Source organism: Hypanus sabinus, chromosome 14, assembly GCF_030144855.1.
Source record: "Hypanus sabinus isolate sHypSab1 chromosome 14, sHypSab1.hap1, whole genome shotgun sequence".
Taxonomy (NCBI): Eukaryota; Metazoa; Chordata; class Chondrichthyes; order Myliobatiformes; family Dasyatidae; genus Hypanus; species Hypanus sabinus.
Window position 1 is genome coordinate 6782040 of NC_082719.1, and position 16837 is coordinate 6798876.

Consider the following 16837-nt stretch of genomic DNA (forward strand, 5'->3'; position numbering starts at 1 on the left):
CAACTGTATACAAACCCACTGGCAGAATCTTGCTGTGCTTGATAGCTTCATAGGTACCTACCAACCTTCAGCAGCTCCCGCAGAAGTAAATCTGAGTGAGAGATGCTGGAATGACCAGTAAGGGTGCTCAGAACAAGAGGATGTAATAAAATTAAAGCTAATCTGTCAGCAGTAATACTGTGATGTAGTTCACACAGAGAACAATGCCAATCTGCAACTCACTAAACCAACAAAGGCATTGACACTTCTCAACTGTAAACTTCAGAATCAGGAAAAAAAACAACCTTATGGTAATCTTTGACTACTTTAAAAATTTTGAATTAGATCAAGCCCCAACATCAAATTTAAAGGAGGGTAATCTGAGTTCATAATCTAAGTTTTTAATATTAATAGCAAATCTATGTACAAAAGCCTGCAGTAAATACACTAAGTGAACACACCGATATGATGTGTATACAACAGTACTGATTTCGTTTTCTGCAATTTATTCTGCACTTGGCCTGGGGAAATGAACTGAGGCAGGGTTGGGTTGCAGGCTAGTAGTGATGATTATCAAGGAACCAGTTCAAGAAAGCAATGGATGAAGGTGAATGCCCCAGGACACCAGTTGTGGTGTGTCTCTGTCTATGGCTGTGAGACTGTGTGTGAGAACGAGAGCGTGTACGTGTTTGTGTGTGTGAGAGAGAGTTTGTACATGAGAGTGTGGGTGAAAGAGACTGCATGCATGAGAGAGTAAGAGCACAAGAGAGTGCACGTGTGTGTGCGTGCACGTTTATGGGGCGCCTCTAAGCATAAGGAGTTCTGCAACACAATCTCATACAAAACTGTCATTGCCTGTGATTTGCCATTACTGGGAAGCCTGACTGGCCTGACAGTGCAGCACACACAAAGTGCTGGAGGAACTCAGCAGGTCAGGCAGCATCTATGGAAAAGTCAACAGTTGATGTTTCTGGCCAAGGAAGCAACCGGAAAGGAGGTGGGGAAGGGGAGGAAGAAGTACAAGGTGGCAGGTGAAAGGTGAAACCAGGACGTGGGAGGTAAGAGGTGAAATAAAGAGCTGCGAAGTTGATTGTTGAAAGAGATAAAGGGTTTGAGGAAGGAGATTATTGTAGGAGAGGACAGAAGACCAAGCAAGAAAGGGAAGGGGATGTGCACCAGTAGATAGGCAGGTAAGGAGAAAAGGTGAAAGAGGGAAACAGGAATGGGGAATGTTGAAGGAGAGGGGAGGGGGATCAATTACCAGAAGTTCAAGAAATCGGTGTTCATGCTATCAGGTTGGAGCCTACCCAGATGGAATAGAAGGTGTTGCTCCTCCAAGCTGAGTGTGGCTTCATCGTGGCAAGAGAAGGCCATGGACTGACATGTCAGAATGGGAATGGGAAACAGAATTGAAATTGGTGGCTACCGGGGGATCCCACTTTTTGTGGCAGAAGGACCGAAGATGCTTTTTCCAGTCTTCCGTCCTCTTCCATCAGATTTCCCTTTCTCTTTCACCAACTTCCCAGTTCTTTTCTTCATGCCCACCCCCCCCCCCCATTCCACATACCATGTACTACATTGTACCTCTTCCTTTCCTCCCCCCACCTTCTTACTCAGACTTCTCCCCTTCTTTTCGGGTCCTGAATAACAGCCTCAGCCAGAAATATCAAATGTTCACACTTTTCCATAGATGCCGCCTGGCCTGCTGAGTTCCTCCAGCATTTTATGTGCGTTGCTTTGGATTTCCAGCAGATCTGCAGATTTTTTCATTCTTGTGGCCTGACTGATCTCTTTTTCTGCAATTTATTCTGCATTTGGCCTGGGGAAATAAACTGTGAGGCAGGGTGAACTCCAGAAAATATCCACAAGCAGTACGTGACGAGAGCAACAAGCACCCGACTGTGTTTAGTCGCTGGGATTTGATAAAGCTTCATCACTGAAGCACAATGTCAGTATTATGTGACGTGTTGGCCCAATATGTCTGAATCAAAATAACAGGTTGATTTAGTCTGTGTGGTCAAACAAATGTTGGCTGAAAATGGTGAGCCACAAGGGGGTATGAAAGAACAATAAAAAGCCAAGATACATCCTTGTAAAATAAAATGTGTTTTATTAGTGGAAAATATGTTAAGTAACGTAGCAGTCAGACTATTCATCATTAGCTCAACATACTGATGAAAAGAAAGAAAAAAATCAATACCATAATTGGATCTCTCAATAGCTTGGTAAGAGCTTGCTCACTGGGCTGACTCACAGTGAAAACAAAGTCCAAATGGCTTCTTTTCTCACAAATATAACAAAATAACTGACAACAGTAGTGTGTTATTGTTTACCATCAGCAGAATCTGCTGAGATCCTCTTGTGAATACAGTAATATAATTCTGATATGATTTGTCACACATCTTCAATTTAACAAAAAAAACCACTGAAGCTTACTTGTACTACACCACTACACAGGATAAAAAGCAACAGTACATGAAACAGTACTAGTAAACTGATATTGAAATAACACAATCCAAGATTCCATGGGGGCTGCTAATGATACTCCAATAATTAACAATATCTGTCTGAGTTTGGTCTGTCCAAAGTTTCATCACAAGTATAAAAAATAATAATTGAAAAAGCTTTTCAAGTTGAAATAAAACCAGTGAGTGCTACGATCATTGCTAAGCACAGAACTTGACAGTTAGTGGTACAAGTTAACCTGGATGAAGCTCATCTCCATAAAGGAATTGCACTTAAAAGAAAATTACACAACTCATCAAATGATGAACAAACTTTTACATGACGAGTGAATAGCTGGAAACAAAGTAATAATGCTCATGTATCTTGAAATGGTTTATTTTTTACAGACATGTTCATACGTCTCAAATGATCAGTCAGCCAGGCCATCAGAAAATGTAAAATCATGAATATTTAAAAGCATGCACAGTGATTGAGCTACCAGTAGAAAAATGTTAACAAAGGCTACAAAGGGACAGTAGATACGAAGGCATCCATTTTCAGTTTTGCACTTGATTTAATGAGAACTGTATTAATGTTTAGCATGCTTGCATAGAATGAGGTAGCTCAATTGCAAAATGGATCACACTGCACAGTCGGATGCACTCAAACAATTTTCCTTTCCATTGCAATTTTTATTTATTTATTATTATAAGGACTGCTTTCTTCATTGCCCTCATCCATCCTCATTCTCAACCAAAAAAATACAGCTTTTGTAATAAAATTTGTCAATCATCAAACCTCAGTTCCATCCTGCAAATTATTTTGGAGCTTAATGTTGAGGTTTACCTGCTTAACCTTGACACCTTTTACTCGAACGATATCGTCATTCACATTTAGTATATTAATGTTCTTTGAGGTGCAGTGCCTGCCATTTAAGTTCTTCTCATGTCTGTTCAATGTTTTGTTACAAATTTCAACCTTCGTGTTCAGAGGATATTCCTCTGGGACCTCTTTGGGCAATTTCTTCTTATGCTTACATTTTCTTGCTAAAAAGCAAGCAGCAGTGAGGAAGAGGAGCAGCAGAATGACAGCAGCAGAGGCCCCTCCTATCGATGCCTCTTTGCGCAAGGTTTGAGCCAAAGCTTCGGAGTCCAGTCTTAAGTTCTTCATGTTGGTGCCATTTTTGACCTGATCATTGTCACTGTCATAAATTAAAGAGTTGTCGAGTGTTAGCTTGCCATTCTGATCCACCAGATCTCGCTTTTGGCGTGTGAGCTGGTAGCTGAGTGAGCGCTGAACCCGTGGGCCAGACAGTGACTCTGGACCAATAATATAGATGACTTGCAAGTACCACTGATGACCGGCTTCCACCTGAGATGAAACAGACAAAGGTGTTTTAAGAAGATATGATTTAGGAACGTATAACCAGGACCGCATGCTTCTAAACCAAAATGATGTACCTACAACTAAAATACATGCAAAACAAATAATAAACATGACACTGCAGAGGAAATTTTGCTCATCTGTTTTTTCTCTCCCACTATTTTCTGGTGCACAGTTTATTTTGATTGGACAGGGTTAGTAGAGTAAACCATTATTCAGTAGTGATAGGCATCAAAATCTAACCATGCTACCAACTCGCCAGCTGGTAATTGGGAATGGCTGCCTTGCCCTCTCGCCATGTCAATGTGGAAACCAGTAGCTACTCTCAGGCCACAAGCTATATATTTTTGTAACTTGTTGAGCATACTGCTCCCTATCCATGGATTTCCACAATCATCATTTGGGACATGCCTGAGAAACCCTCAACATATACATGTTATTTTTCATCTTGAACATTGGGACTCTTACTCTTGGCACCACCCTCCACCACCACTCCTTAACATATTTTGAAAATTATTACTGGAACCTTATTTGGGAAAGGCAGGTGTCCTGCTGAGAGTTTGGATATTTAATTTTATAGTCAGGTTAGTTTACAAATATTAAGTGGTTTTAAGGTGGATGTTAGGTCACAGATCAACCAGTGACAGAATAAATTAAGGGATTAAATAGCCTATTCTTATGTATTGTATAAATTATGAAACAGTGTTGGCTCTGATCTGCACAAACTTCTACACAGTGGCCAGGTATACAGAATAAATGAAAGGCAGCAATGTACAGAGAAACAGTACCTTAGGTTAGAAGAGAATTTAATAGTTTACTTAGCAACAATCTTGTAAGTACTAGATTAAACAGGATTCAACATTGTCCCTCAGACGGAATGTCACTAACTGCATTTTACAATAACACATCATCATGGGGTTTGATACATTTGAAGGAGTATTTGCTTGAACCTGGGTTAGCTTGGTGATGTTTTTTCTTAATATTATGTGACGGTCTTTAACTTGGAGTAAAGTGCATTGGAACCAACTCCAAAGTCAGATCACAGCATTTGTGAAATTGATTTGGGAACTTCCTGCCAGGAGTCAATTTTGCAATGCAATTTTAGCCCAGAAGTGACACCTGCAATGTGTCATTTCCGCAAACTTTGTGCCTCTTGGAAAGATTCAGGGGATTTTGAACTCATTGCCCTGGAAGTAGCTTGCTGGTAATTTCAGAAGAACATGGTCATAATGCCCTTGTGCTGACCTGGGAGGCATGCATATATTTACAATACTTTCCTTAACCCCCTCTTCTCATTCTCCATCACCAACCACAATGAGTACACCAACACTATGCCTCCTGTCACTTCCCACAGCCTTTACTAAATGTTCCACTTACCCACTCTCCAGCCCACAGAACTCAGTTCCAGATCCACCGCCTCCAAACCTCATCTATCCCCCCACCTTGACTAGAGCTTATGGGAGATTGATGTGCCCCTTTTAAGAACAGCAGCATATGACCAGCTGCTCTTCCTGTGCTGATAAGGAAAGGTTGTGCCACATTAGGCAGATCAGTCCCCCCATGTGGGAGAAAGCACACCATTTTGGCACTACAGTAGTGTGATGCTATTACAACTCAGTATGTTCCAGAGTTTGCAGTTCAGTTCTGCTGCCATCTATGCAGAGTTTGTACATTCTCTGCGTGAACCACACGTGTTTCCTCTAGGTGCTCTGCTTTCCTCCCAAAGTGCAAAGATGTGCCAGATATTTGATTGATTGGTTATTGTAAGTGGTCCTGTGATTAGTCTAGCATTAAATAAGTGTATCGTGCAGCCCATTGGGCTGAAGGTCCTGTTTCATGCTGTATCTCTAAATAAATATCAATTTTAAAAGCTGCACAACTCTTGATGATTTCTTTTGTGAGCTTAAATGACTGGCTATCCTCCAGTAGAAGATGGATTGAGTGACTGAGAGAAAGATGTTGGGAAATGGCACCAAAACATCGACTCTGTGCCTGATAGCACATTCAAGCCAGGATCCTTCAAGGTTGAGGTCACAGATTGATGCATAAAGATAATGAACTGCGATCAGGCTGAGATAACAGGCAAAATAAATGACTCAGCTAATGGATTTCCAAGCTGGTAATCATTTTCAAAATGGAGAGAGTGGGAAGAAACCTTAATCATATGTTGAATTAGCTATGGAGGAGAATTCAGAACTTGCATTACTATTGAGATGGTATTGTATTCTACTACTTGTCAAAGGGTATACAAAATAGAAACAAGACTGGCCAGCCATCCCTTCTGCCTGCTCCATTACATCAACACCACTTTGGTGAACTAATCAAATATCCTTAGATTCCCTGAATATCCAGAAATCCATTAATCAGACATTGTGAATGAGCCTCCACTGCCTAGCTGGAAGAGAATTTCAAAAATTTACCACTCTCTGTGGGAAAGGATTCCTTCTTGACGTATTCCTCAATGGCTAACCCTTATTTTGAGATGGTGTTCTATTCAAAGGAGACATCAGCTCTGCATTTTGTATATTTCAAAGTGATCACCTCATATTTTTCTAAAGTCAGGGTAGAAATGGGCCCAGTCTGTCTTAGCTTGCAGCCCATCAGGACTAAGCTGGCTCCGAGGATTCCCATTCATCCATTAATTTTTCCCTCCGTTTCTAGCACTTACCTATACATTAGGGTAATTTGTAATGGTCAAAATATCTAACAACCTGCACATCTTTGGGAGGAAACAAGTATACATATGACAAAGATGGTGAGGCCAACCTCAAACTAGACCAACAACACTTGGGTACAAACAATGAATTTCCACTCCCCCAAATTGCTATCCCACTCCTACCAATCCACCTAGGCTCTCTGTCTTCCTTTGTTCACCCTTCCCATTCTCCTCCCCCACCCAGTTATCTCACTCCCAAATGGTCCCATCTGCTCTATCACCCACATTTCTAAACACATTTCCCTTGGGTTCCCCATCTGGTTCCATCCATCCAGAATTTCTGCCTTACCTGGTTTCACACCACCTTGCAGCCTCTGTATCTACCTTTCCTCTCCATTCACCTAGCTTTACCTCCCCAGTATTTCCATCTATAACCCACAGCCTTTGTCTCAAAGCTCCCTCTATACTTGGCTCCATCAGCCTCACTTGGTTCCATCTACCGGCCACCTAACACCACTTTCACCTCTTTACACTGGGCACCCCCTCTCTACACACTCGGTCCATATGTAGGTTCTTGGTCTGTAACACTGACCAGATTTCTGCCTTCACAGATAACGCTTGAGCTCCTGAATTCCTCCACCAGTTTGATTTTTGTTCAAAGTTAAACATTCGCTGAACTCCTTGCATCACATGTATAGCCTTCTTTGGGACCTGCACATTGTATTCCAGTTCCAAACTCATCGAAGCCACGTGTAGTTGGAGCAAGACATTTTTACTCTTGTACTGAAATCAATACAGGAAATTGACTGCTATTTAATGACCGATAATGGCAATTATGTGAACAGACAGACCTTGTAAAGAGCATCAACCTTCATTGTGAAACCATCTACTCCAGGCATGCTCCTCATTAGATGGAATTCTGGTGCATCAGAAGCAAACTGAGCATCAAAAGGTACATCATGAAAATACTGATCAGTTACTTCTGGCTGGTTGCGATCCTTAAAAAGAACAAAAGGACAAGTGTTAATGCTCACACAGAGCTAGCAATTAGAGACAATCTACAAAAGCCAAACAAAATCTATAATAAAATTCCTGTTAATAACTGTGGTTTTATGAAAGGTTTGCATTAGCTGTACTAGTTCTAAAGTTCAAAAGCATTGCTATTATTAAAACAGGGATGAAATGCAGGAGCCAGTCTGTAACAGAACTATGTAATTGGAAACAGAAAAAGTATCAGGTTGCCTGGAAGAACATGGAGCTAACAGGGAAGATATTCCTTTTCCCTGCACCTAGGAAGCAAGGTTTCTCATTGGACCAAATTTCTATGACAGCACCAAAACTTGCTGAAGATTATATATCACACAGGGTGATGAAAACACCACAGCATTTGAAGGCCCTGGATATCTGGAGAAGGAATACAGATACAATGTTCAAGCTCCTCCCAAGATGGCTCAAAGGAAGAGGCATGGAATATCCTCAGTACCTGCCAGCACCTCAGGGAGAAAGAGCATTAACTTTTAGTTTGCTCTTCTCTTCAATAATGGAAATGTTAAAATAATCAATAGGTTACAAATGACAGCTGGATACTTTACATCCATTTTCCTGGCTCACTTCACCCTCAAACTATCTCAACAGCTTAAAATGGATAAGCTTTCCACTCACAGAATTCTACAATTCACAAGTTGTCAAACCTACCAAAAGGAGAAATCTATGCTTTAAGTGTTTATTGGGCTGGATACAGCCATACTGTGGACCTTCATTATAAATAGTCCCAGTGGGGTCAAAGAAGGGGACATGACCATCCTTCCCAGTGCAGAGATACACCTTCTCCAATTGTAATTGGTAGGCAGCATTGAGATTCTGCTCGGGGTTCCACAGCACACGTCCGTACAACCTTTGACCTGGAAAAACAAGAGAGGAGCATGAACCGAATGCTCATGGGAAATGCACACAATGTGGTTATGACACACATCCTGTGATAATTGGCCACATCTTGCTAGCGTTAGCACATTCTGTGATCACCATATTCCACAGGAACTGATGTTATTTAAAAATGTATAGATATCTCTAGAAAACACAATTACTCAGAAGCATTGTAGTACATGTTTCATTTTAGACATTATGTCAGGCTAAGATTAAATAAAATCCATTAAAAATGGGCTGATCAAGAATTGGTTGTAGCTTTAACCTAGTGAAAGAAATTCTAAATTAGAGTGCTTTAATTATGGGAAGTGGTATATAATCTTAGGCAGAACATTTTAAAATAGCATGGTTCAGAAATACTCCTCAACCTCTCATGTTGAGAGTCTCAAGGAGGGAAAAGATAATGAAAGACTTCAGCAGGATGGTTGACTTTAAAGAAGTAACTGCGGTGGCTCACTTGTACTCCTTTGTAGTAAAGTTAGTTTGCTTTCTTCCCTTGGTTTTGCTGGGGAGTATTCCAGAGTCAAAAAGATTACACTTCGAACCAGGATGGCTTGCTATAGTAAACGATGAAGAGCTTGTTATCTCTCAGCTGTACTGTTAGACAGACAGCAATGCATGAAACAAGGCGTTCTTTCCTAAGGAGGCCACTTAGACTGTTTAAGTACCTAAGTTTTACTTTATAAATTAAGGACTGCAATGAATGACAATCAGAAATGCACGCGATTCCATGGATTTAAAGACGAAACAAGCAGATCAAGTGACTTGACGTTATTTATTCCTGGAATTGGAACAATAAAATTTGGATTTAACACTGCTCCAGAATGTGGTTTGCAGCCTCACCCAGGGTAAGCTCCTGCCCCTAAATCTATCACGATTTACCAATCAAATAGGTAAATAGTTTAGCACCAAACTAGAGTTCAAATTAATACTCTTTGTACTGGATTTCAGCATCCGGATGGTTGGTGCCCATGTTATTCTTCTCAAAATTTGGGAGTGAAAACTCTTTATTTAACTGACTGACTGAATTTGGTTAGGAAAAACATATACAAAACAGCAAGAAGGTAAGGGAGCAGTAGCAGCATCCCAATATGGGTCAACTGTATTAATAGAAAATAACAATTAGCTCTACTGGAATAAGTTTTTCAGAATCTGAATATGGAAAGTTTATTCTGGGTCACTTGGACTGAATCTGTCTTTAAGATCAATGCAAATTAATCCCTTTGTTACTCCTCTACCTCTGGGTACTAGCCCAGAGACCTGAGCAAACAATCCACACAGGACCTCCCATCAGAGCCCCCTCTTCAAGTCCTGCCCTTGCAGATCATATTAAGCCGGATTCACATTTGCTTTCTCAGTTGGAAGTAAATGGTTCAATGTGAATATTTTGAAGAAACACAAGGAAGCTCTCTTTTTTCCCCAGCAAACACTTAACCCCTCAAGCAATGTAGAAAAAGAGGTCATCTGCTCATTATTATTGCTGTCTATGAAAGCTCGGCAAGTACAGATTTCCAACATTGTGACAGAAGCTACATTTCAACAAAGTGCATTCGCTGTAAAGTGCATTATGACTTCCAGGATTATAAAAGCCAAGTCTTTTTGTCCACAATAGAAGCAAAAGAAATATGTTTCTAAAAGAGAAAAGAGATGGCAAAGAAAAAAAAACAAAGGCAATGGAGAGGATAATATGCCCTACTGCAGACCCCATGACTACACATTCCAGTTGAAAAGGGCATCTGTATCCTGGTTCAGCGCAAAAAATAGGAACATACAACAGTGCAGCACAAGAACTGACACGTTGGCCACAACGCCGGTGATAACTGTGATTTTAATTTCACAGAACTTATACCCATACTTGGCCTATTCACTACCAGTTCATGTGCCTGTCCAATGCCTCTCAGACACTGCTATCATAACGAGAGGATCCAGTTGAAAAATCAATTTTCGTTGACCTATTTTCCACTGGTTAAGGATATTATGAGTATTTATCAGATGATAAATACTTTCAGTGAGATAAGCAACTGTTATTTCAACTGAGGCCAAATAAACAGATGATACCGAATGGTTAACAACAATAAAATCTCTTACATAAAGGCAAGACCGTGGTTCATAATATATTTAAAACCTGTGTACCCATAGAGAAGGCTCCTTTGTAATCCATTTCAGCTAAAGACATCCCAGTTTCAGATGGATCCATCATAAAGACTTTTTCATTATTGCAAAGGTGGAACTCTGTGTTGAGAGAGTAGACAACGGGTACTGGGCGATTTGTCTGTTGAAATGCAATTGGGACAAGGAACCTTGAAAGAAAGATAACACACAATAATGTTAACACACTGATATGATCTCACTGATTTACTTAAACTATCCAGTTAAGTAAGCAGCAGCATACAGTGAAAATAAAAGCTACTTTTCAGAACTAGAATCTACAGTACATTTCAATTAATTCTTAATACAACTATGTTACTAATGATTTGTTTTACTTTGATTACTGTCCATTACTACATATATACCACCATATTAATATATAAATTACAGACTTCAAATAATGATGTGTTTGCAAGAACAGTTCAATGAAGTTTAAACCATAATCTTAATTTATGGTGGAAATCAGAGACTTGTAGAGTACAGCACAGAGATTGTACTGAACTAGGCATCAGATGCATGTCAACACAACTTTATGTGATTGTGGTGTATTCTGAGTGGATTTAGCATTTTGAATAGCACGAGGTTTAGAAAGCAATCCTCATGACCTGTCAATGACCTGCATTGCTTTAAAGCTAATAAAAGTGTTTTATAAAGTCTACTCACACTTTCAGTGTGGAAAATACAATAGTCAATCTTCAAGTGACATGATGCAAATGCCCAGGTAATCTGCTATAATGATGTTGGAGGGATAAACATAACTAGAACACCAGTGATAGGTCTTCCACTCTTCACCAAAATTAGTCTCAGTGGGATTGCTTACATTGGGACAAGGGAGCAGATGGGCTTCAGTTTAATGTCATATTAAATGGGTGCCACTGTTACGAGTGGAAAGGAGTAAACCTGCCATTACTGAGCAAAGTCACAGCAGAAGCAGACCAAAACTTCAAACAGACACACTGAGTGCTAGCAGATTATTCTCAGCCCGAAATTACCAAATAACCAGTACATTTATGACAAAGGCATTGATTGTGTGGATAGCCAGAGGCTGTAGTTTTAAGCTGCTTGGAAGTAGGTTCAGAGGGGATGTTTTCCACAAAGAGAGTGATGGGTGCACGGAATGCACCGCATTCACCACCACGGATGGCGGTGGATGCTGACACGATAGGGTCTTTTAAGAGACTCTTGGATAGGTACATGGAGCTTAGAAAAATAGAGGGCTATGCGGTAGGGTAATTCTAGGCACTTTTTAGGGTAGGTTACATGGTCAGCACAACACTGTGGGCCGAAGGGCCTTTAATGTGCTGTAGGTTTCTATGTTCCAAAAGTAAAACAACAAATTGTGTGTCTAAGTTATAATTAATTTGACAAGTAAGGTTTCCTTTATTCATTTAATCTGATTGCCAGTTCTTTTATGATCTATGATAAAACTTTTTTGTTGGGCAAGATCTATTTTCACAAAGACCTAATCTATGTTTTCAAATTAGGAAGAGTCATACACGTATGTTAAGCTTTAAAGAAAATGTTGCTTGTTCTTGATATACACTCAACAGCATCTATATTGAAGATGTGTCTTCAGTTTAACAGGGTGTTGCTGAGGCAAGAACTGAGGCTTAGTTGCTGTTCACAGACCACTCTGCCTTGTGGGATGACCGTGAGCTTGATTGGAACCAACATAGTCACACATGGCAATAATGGTGATGGTGCTGGTGGCTGTACAGTGAGTGTGGAATCAGTCATATCAATAGTGTTCTGGCAATTATTCTACAATAGTGATGCCATTATAGCTTCTTGCTGTCATAAGCTCTATCTTTGCTCTTTTCATTATCAATTGCTCAGTGGTCGTGAGGCTGGAAAATCTGTGTGAAGGAAGCTGCAATATTAATTCCAGTTTTCTACAGTAATCTGAACTTTGCAGTTATACTACACATTATATTTTATCTTGTGTGTGTAATGATTAAAAAGGCAGAATGCAAATCTCCTGCATTCTACATTTTGAACTGAAGCTGAAAAAGTGCAGTGCTTGTACTGCAAGGTCAGAACGAGGTCATACTTTTCAGGAGCATGTGCTGTACAGGCCAATGGCTTATCACCAGGGTCAATCCAAGGCTGCGTGGGCTGGACAGTGCAGGGGATCAAAAAAATGGTGTACTCTCCCGAATAGTCTTTTCTATGGATAAGTAAACATCAGAAAAAAATTAGTATTCAAACTGCTCACAAATAGATTTGCTGCTGAATCACATATTGAATCCTTATTATTAAGTGCTGATACAGTATGTTTATTCTATCCCCAGTAACCTTTTTAACTAAAATAACTTCAAATATGCTGAGTTTATCATTTATAATATCATTTTATTTACCACAAATATTTTTCGGCATCCAAAAGGCTTTTTAAATTGAATATCATGTACAAACATAGTTTGCTGAGATGAATACTCACTCAGTTTCAAATTCTGACAGGCTAAAAAATCACATAAAATAGTCAGCATTTGCAAAGTACAATGTTAACTAACAGCACAAAAACTTCCAGCAATATTCTGAAAAGAAAGGCCATAAAGTCTAAAATGCTCACCACCCCCACCCCACCCCACCAACATTCAACAGATCTTGATCCCAGACTGTAAACATTTCAATAACATGCTTGGTAAAATGTAATGTTTTATGCATTTTGTACTTATTAAAATAAATGGAATCATTATTAGAGTACTTGTATAGGATCTTCACCATACATTTGGAAGTTCAAAATACTCTTTCTGAATGTATGATCACAAGATATCTATTCCTGCTCTTTTTTATATAAAAGCAGAACAAGTGCATATTTACTGGATCATTCAGTTCTTATTACCCGTTGTACTATCGTTAAAAATACCAGTCACCTTAAATGTGGGACTCCAAGATCATCCACTGTGAAATTGTTTCAAAGACTGCTGTTTATACTGGCAGAGAAATACATTTGAATTTATTCGCCCATTTTAAGAATGATATTAATCAGTATAAAATTAATTAATTTGTGAACAAAACAATACAAACAATGAACTTTGGTCAACTAACTCAGATGGCAAACGTGCCAAGACAAAACTGTTATTGTTGCCTCGAGCAGGTTTTGCATTAGAACTCAATCTATAATAAATATGGAAATATTCTGCATTTGCACATCACATTGTCAGCTGTATAAATGAGCCCACCGTTCCCTATCACGCTGTCTACATTATGGCACATGGATTAATTATTTGCCACTATTTGCTTTTAAATACGGGTAATGTGCTTTTCTATCCCCATCCAGAAAATGTATATTTTCAAAGTAAAAATGAAATATGTCACATATATCTGTTGCATATTCAAATGTGCATATGGGGTTATATTCTGAAGAAAGAGGCATGGTTGAAAGGTTTCCTTATACAAGTCAGATGATATTGGGATTGAATTTCCACATGGGTTCTATGGATCATCCACCATAACTGTGACAGATGGTCCTCAAAAATCCCAGAAAGGCATTATATATTATCTAAACCACAACAATTAACGCAGATCATTTCTTCTTCCCCTTGAAGTATTCTGTGTATTCCTATTGCACTCTCTGACTGAGCAAACTTGACCAATATCCAGACCATATTTATTAGTTTATGATGAATCAATGTTCAGTGGGTAACTCTATAGTTCACCTAAAATGTTCCATTATGAAATCAGACAGCATCTGGGGAAAGAGAAACAAAGATACTATTTCAAGTTAAAAGTCCTGAAACAACATCTGTATTCCACCTCACAGAGGCTGCTTGATTTGTAGATCATTTCAGAAATTTTTGCCTTAATTTCAGATTTCCAGCATCTTCAGTATATTTTTTCAAAACAATAATCAGTGTCGCTATACAATGCTGAGAAAATATCCCAAAAGGGTTAAAATCTATCAAAGTTAAAAGTATGTATCCTTCCAAAACATGCCAGCAAAGTTCAAAACAAGACAGACTGTCAACTTTTTAAAAAGTATGCTCCTGAAATGTAGTAGTCCATGAATTGTCCCCGATTAGCACAGGGGATGGCTTTGTACTCTACCTGTTATAGGAACTAGTTGCCCGCCACAGCTGATATGGAGAATCAAATGTTTGAGTGCTCCAGATAAGTTGAAGGTCAAATTCAATGCCTCCTAAATGGTCAGGGGCCACAATCTGAGACTTCTGTCCTGGCAACGTGTGGTGATCTGTCACAAACTGTCCTGAAAAGGAAAGCAAACGTTACGGGTGAGGTTCTTCTCCCTCAGCTCAGAAAGTAGTTCTGTGGTCAAATTTAGGTTCCTTACTTTGAGTAACATATCCAACAATATGCTTGTCCCCCTTCACCCACACCTCAGTGAGTTCCGCGTATGCCATGATGCTGAACTCTTCTTCTGCTGGCTCCGTCTCTGAGCTTACTTCTTTGGCAAGGACTCTCCTACCCCCACCGATGAACCCTTCTCCTGTCTTCAACCTTCCTCCTCTTCATGGACACCCAGCTCTGGATCTCTTTATTGCTAATTGCCGATGGGACATCAACTGTCTTGACTTCACCACACCCTGTTCCAATTCCAACCTCACTCCTTCCGAACGCTCTGCTCTCCGCTCCCTCTGCACCAATCCCAACCTCACTATAAAACCCGTTGATAAGGGGAGAGCTGTTGTTGTCTGGCGTACTGACCTCTACTTGGCCGAGGCACAGCGGCAACTCTCTGATACCATCTCTAGTTTACCCCTTGATCATGACCCCACTAAGGAGCACCAGGCCATTGTCTCCTATACCATCACCAACCTTATCAGCTCTGGGGATCTCCCATCCACTGTCACCAACCTCATAGTTCCCATACCCTGCACTTCCCGTTTCTACCTCCTACCCAAGGTCCACAAACCTGCCTGTCCAGGTAGACCTATTGTCTCAGCTTGCTCCTGCCCCACCAAACTCATTTCTGCATACCTTGACACTGTCTTATCCCCCCTTGTTCAATCTCTTCCCACCTATGTTCGTGACACTTCTCACACTTCGAATTTTTTCCATGATTTTAAGTTCCCTGGCCCCCACCGCCCTATTTTCACCATGGATATCCAGTCCCTATATACCTCCATCCCCCACCGAGATGGTCTCGAAGCTCTTCGCTTATTTTTGGATTCCAGACCTAACCAATTCCCCTCTACCACCACTCTCCTCCGTCTAGCGGAATTAGTTCTTACTCTCAATAATTTCTCCTTTGGCTCCTCCCACTTCCTCCAAACCAAGGGTGTAGCCATGGGCACCCGTATGGGTCCCAGTTATGCCTGCCTTTTTGTTGGCTTTGAGGAACAGTCCATGTTCCAAGTCTATACGGGTATCTGTCCCCCTCTTTTCCTTCGCTACATCAACGACTGCATTGGCGCTGCCTCCTGCACACCTGCTGAGCTCGTTGACTTCATTAACTTTGCCTCCAACTTTCACCCTGCCCTCAAATTTACCTGGTCCATTTCCGACACCTCCCTCCCCTTTCTTGATCTTTCTGTCTCCATCTCTGGAGACAGCTTATCTACTGATATCTACTATAAGCCTACAGACTCTCACAGCTACCTGGACTATTCCTCTTCCCACCCTGTCTCTTGCAAAAATGCTATCCCCTTCTCACAATTCCTCCGTCTCCACCGCATCTGCTCTCAGGATGAGGCTTTTCATTCCAGGATGAAGGAGATGTCTTCCTTTCTTAAAAAAAAGGGGGCTTCCCTTCTCCAACCATCAACTCTGCTCTCAAATGCATCTCTCCCATTTCCCGCACATCTGCCCTCACCCCATCCACCCGCCTCCCCACTCAGGATAGGGTTCCCCCTGTCCTCACCTACCACCCCACCAGCTTCCGGGTCCAACATATAATTCTCCGTAACTTCTGCCACCTCCAACGGGATCCCACTACCAAGCACATCTTCCCCCCCCCCCTTCTGCTTTCTGCAGGGATCGCTCCCTATGCGACTCCCTTGTCCACTCGTTTCCCCCCACCCCCATCCCTTCACATCGATCTCCCTCCTGGCACTTATCCTTGAAAGTGGAACAAGTGCTACACCTGCCCTTACACTTCCTCCCTCACCACCATTCAGGGACCCATACAGTCCTTCCAGGTGAGGCGACACTTCACCTGTGAGTCGGCTGGTGTGGGATACTGCGTCCGGTGCTCCTGGTGTGGCCTTTTATATATTGGTGAGACCCGACGCAGACTGGGAGACTGTTTCGTGGAACACCTACACTCTGTCCGCCAGAGAAAGCAGGATCTCCCAGTGGCCACACATTTTAATTCCACGTCCCATTCCCATTCTGATATGTCTA

General features: G+C 40.9%; 1 protein-coding gene across 3 annotated transcripts in view; it reads right to left on the reverse strand.

Annotated features, from left to right (window-relative positions):
* Nucleotides 1–2072: 2072 nt before the first annotated feature.
* Nucleotides 2073–16837, reverse strand: part of fras1 (Fraser extracellular matrix complex subunit 1) — a 518960-nt gene continuing 504195 nt past the window's right edge. For all 3 annotated transcript variants that reach the window (XM_059988734.1, XM_059988733.1, XM_059988732.1), the window contains 6 exons: nt 14582–14741; nt 12585–12701; nt 10520–10686; nt 8159–8364; nt 7315–7461; nt 2073–3795 (listed from right to left, as the gene is read on the reverse strand). In XM_059988734.1, the coding sequence (XP_059844717.1) occupies nt 3217–3795; nt 7315–7461; nt 8159–8364; nt 10520–10686; nt 12585–12701; nt 14582–14741 (1376 nt within the window). In that variant the 3' untranslated portion in view covers nt 2073–3216. The remainder of the gene's footprint in view (nt 3796–7314; nt 7462–8158; nt 8365–10519; nt 10687–12584; nt 12702–14581; nt 14742–16837) is intronic.